Source organism: Sphaeroforma arctica (assembly GCF_001186125.1).
Source record: "Sphaeroforma arctica JP610 unplaced genomic scaffold supercont1.6523, whole genome shotgun sequence".
Lineage (NCBI taxonomy): Eukaryota > Ichthyosporea > Ichthyophonida > Sphaeroforma > Sphaeroforma arctica.
The window spans coordinates 1-1,635 of record NW_014034035.1 but is presented as its reverse complement, the minus strand read 5'-3'; the positions used below and the strand labels follow the sequence as shown (position 1 = coordinate 1,635).

The following is a 1,635-nucleotide window of genomic DNA, read 5'->3' as shown; positions in this document are numbered from 1 at the left end:
CCTACCTACCTCGTCTATTATTTACTTAGTCTCTCTATACTCTATATATATAATACATATATATATATATATATATATATATATATATCTATTTATCTATCTATATTTTATTTATACATATATATATCTATATATGTGTGTATATTCGTACATATATAGATACATATATAAATATATGTATTTGTATGTGTATGTGTATGTATGTTTGTATGTACTGTTCGATTTATACAATCTCGCTCATACTGTCAGAGTAGTGTTGCTATTGCACGCACACATCTTGCATAGCTGTTTGATTTCTATGCTTTGGCTTGTTCATGTTTATGATATAATGTCAAATACTTCTGTTGGGATGGCCACTGTGCAAATCCTTCTCGAGAATTAGTAATACATCACCCTGTTTCTGGTATTTTTACCACCTTATATATATTCGAATCGTTACGTGTATTAGTTGTACCACCTGACATATATTTATACCACCTTATGTACATTTATACCGCCATATACATATTTATACCACCTTATAATCCTTATATATCTGTAGCACGCTGTAATCCTTAGCACGCTGTAATCCTTATACATATCTATACCACCCTGTAATCCCTGTACTTATTTATACCACCTTATCAATCCTTATACGTATTTGTACCACCCTATCTCTCTACAGGAATGCTTCAACTCTCCGTACGGCACCCAGTTCTTCGCACAGTACGCCGAGTTAGTGACTGGACAGTCAGCCACAGCACTGTCGCAAATGGCTAAGGTGAGGGGTCATCACATGCAACTGAAATTCTGCAATTATATGCGCACGCGTGTATTCATATTTAGATATATATAAAGGTTTCGCATCGAATATATCTGTAGACACACTTATATATACATATTTCCTCTCCGCACCATTGACGCTTGCATTTCCCTTTAACCGATTGTTAACAGGATAACAACGTGTTCCTGGTTGGCGGTTCTATCCCAGAGAAGGACGGCGACACATACTACAACACCAGTCTCGTTTTTAATAGGGCCGGTGAGCGTATTGCGAAGCATCGCAAGGTGCACCTCTTTGACATCGACGTCCCCGGAGGCATACGCTTTAAGGTGTGTACTGTCTGCTGGGGATATATACACATACATATACATATACACATACACTTTTACATATACATATATACATACACATACATATATATATACGCATACACGTACACATGTACATGTACATGTACATGTACATGCACATGTACATGTACATGCACATGTACATACACATACACCTGCCTATGAGTCTACATATCTGCTTGCATATGTCACACATACACCTGCCTATGAGTCTACATCTCTGCTTGCACATGTACATACACATACACCTGCCTATGAGTCTACATCTCTGCTTGCATATGTTACACATACACCTGCCTATGAGTCTACATCTCTCCTAATATGTTACACATACACCTGCCTATGAGTCTGCATCTCTGCTTGCATATGTTACACATACACCTGCCTATGAGTCTACATCTCTCCTCATATATTACACATACAACTGCCTATGAGTCTACAACTCTCCTCATATGTTACACATACACCTGCCAATGAGTCTACATCTCTGCTTGCATATGTTACACATACACCTGCCTATAA

The 1,635-nt window shown here is 37.6% G+C and overlaps 1 protein-coding gene across 1 annotated transcript; it reads left to right on the top strand.

Annotated features, from left to right (window-relative positions):
• Positions 1 to 933: 933 nt before the first annotated feature.
• Positions 934 to 1,092, top strand: SARC_15666 (hypothetical protein; the record flags this gene model as incomplete). The annotated part of the gene is made up of 1 exon (XM_014290217.1): positions 934 to 1,092. A coding segment is annotated over one exon (159 nt), but the record flags the coding sequence as incomplete, so codon positions are not given.
• Between the last annotated feature and the right edge of the window lie 543 nt (positions 1,093 to 1,635).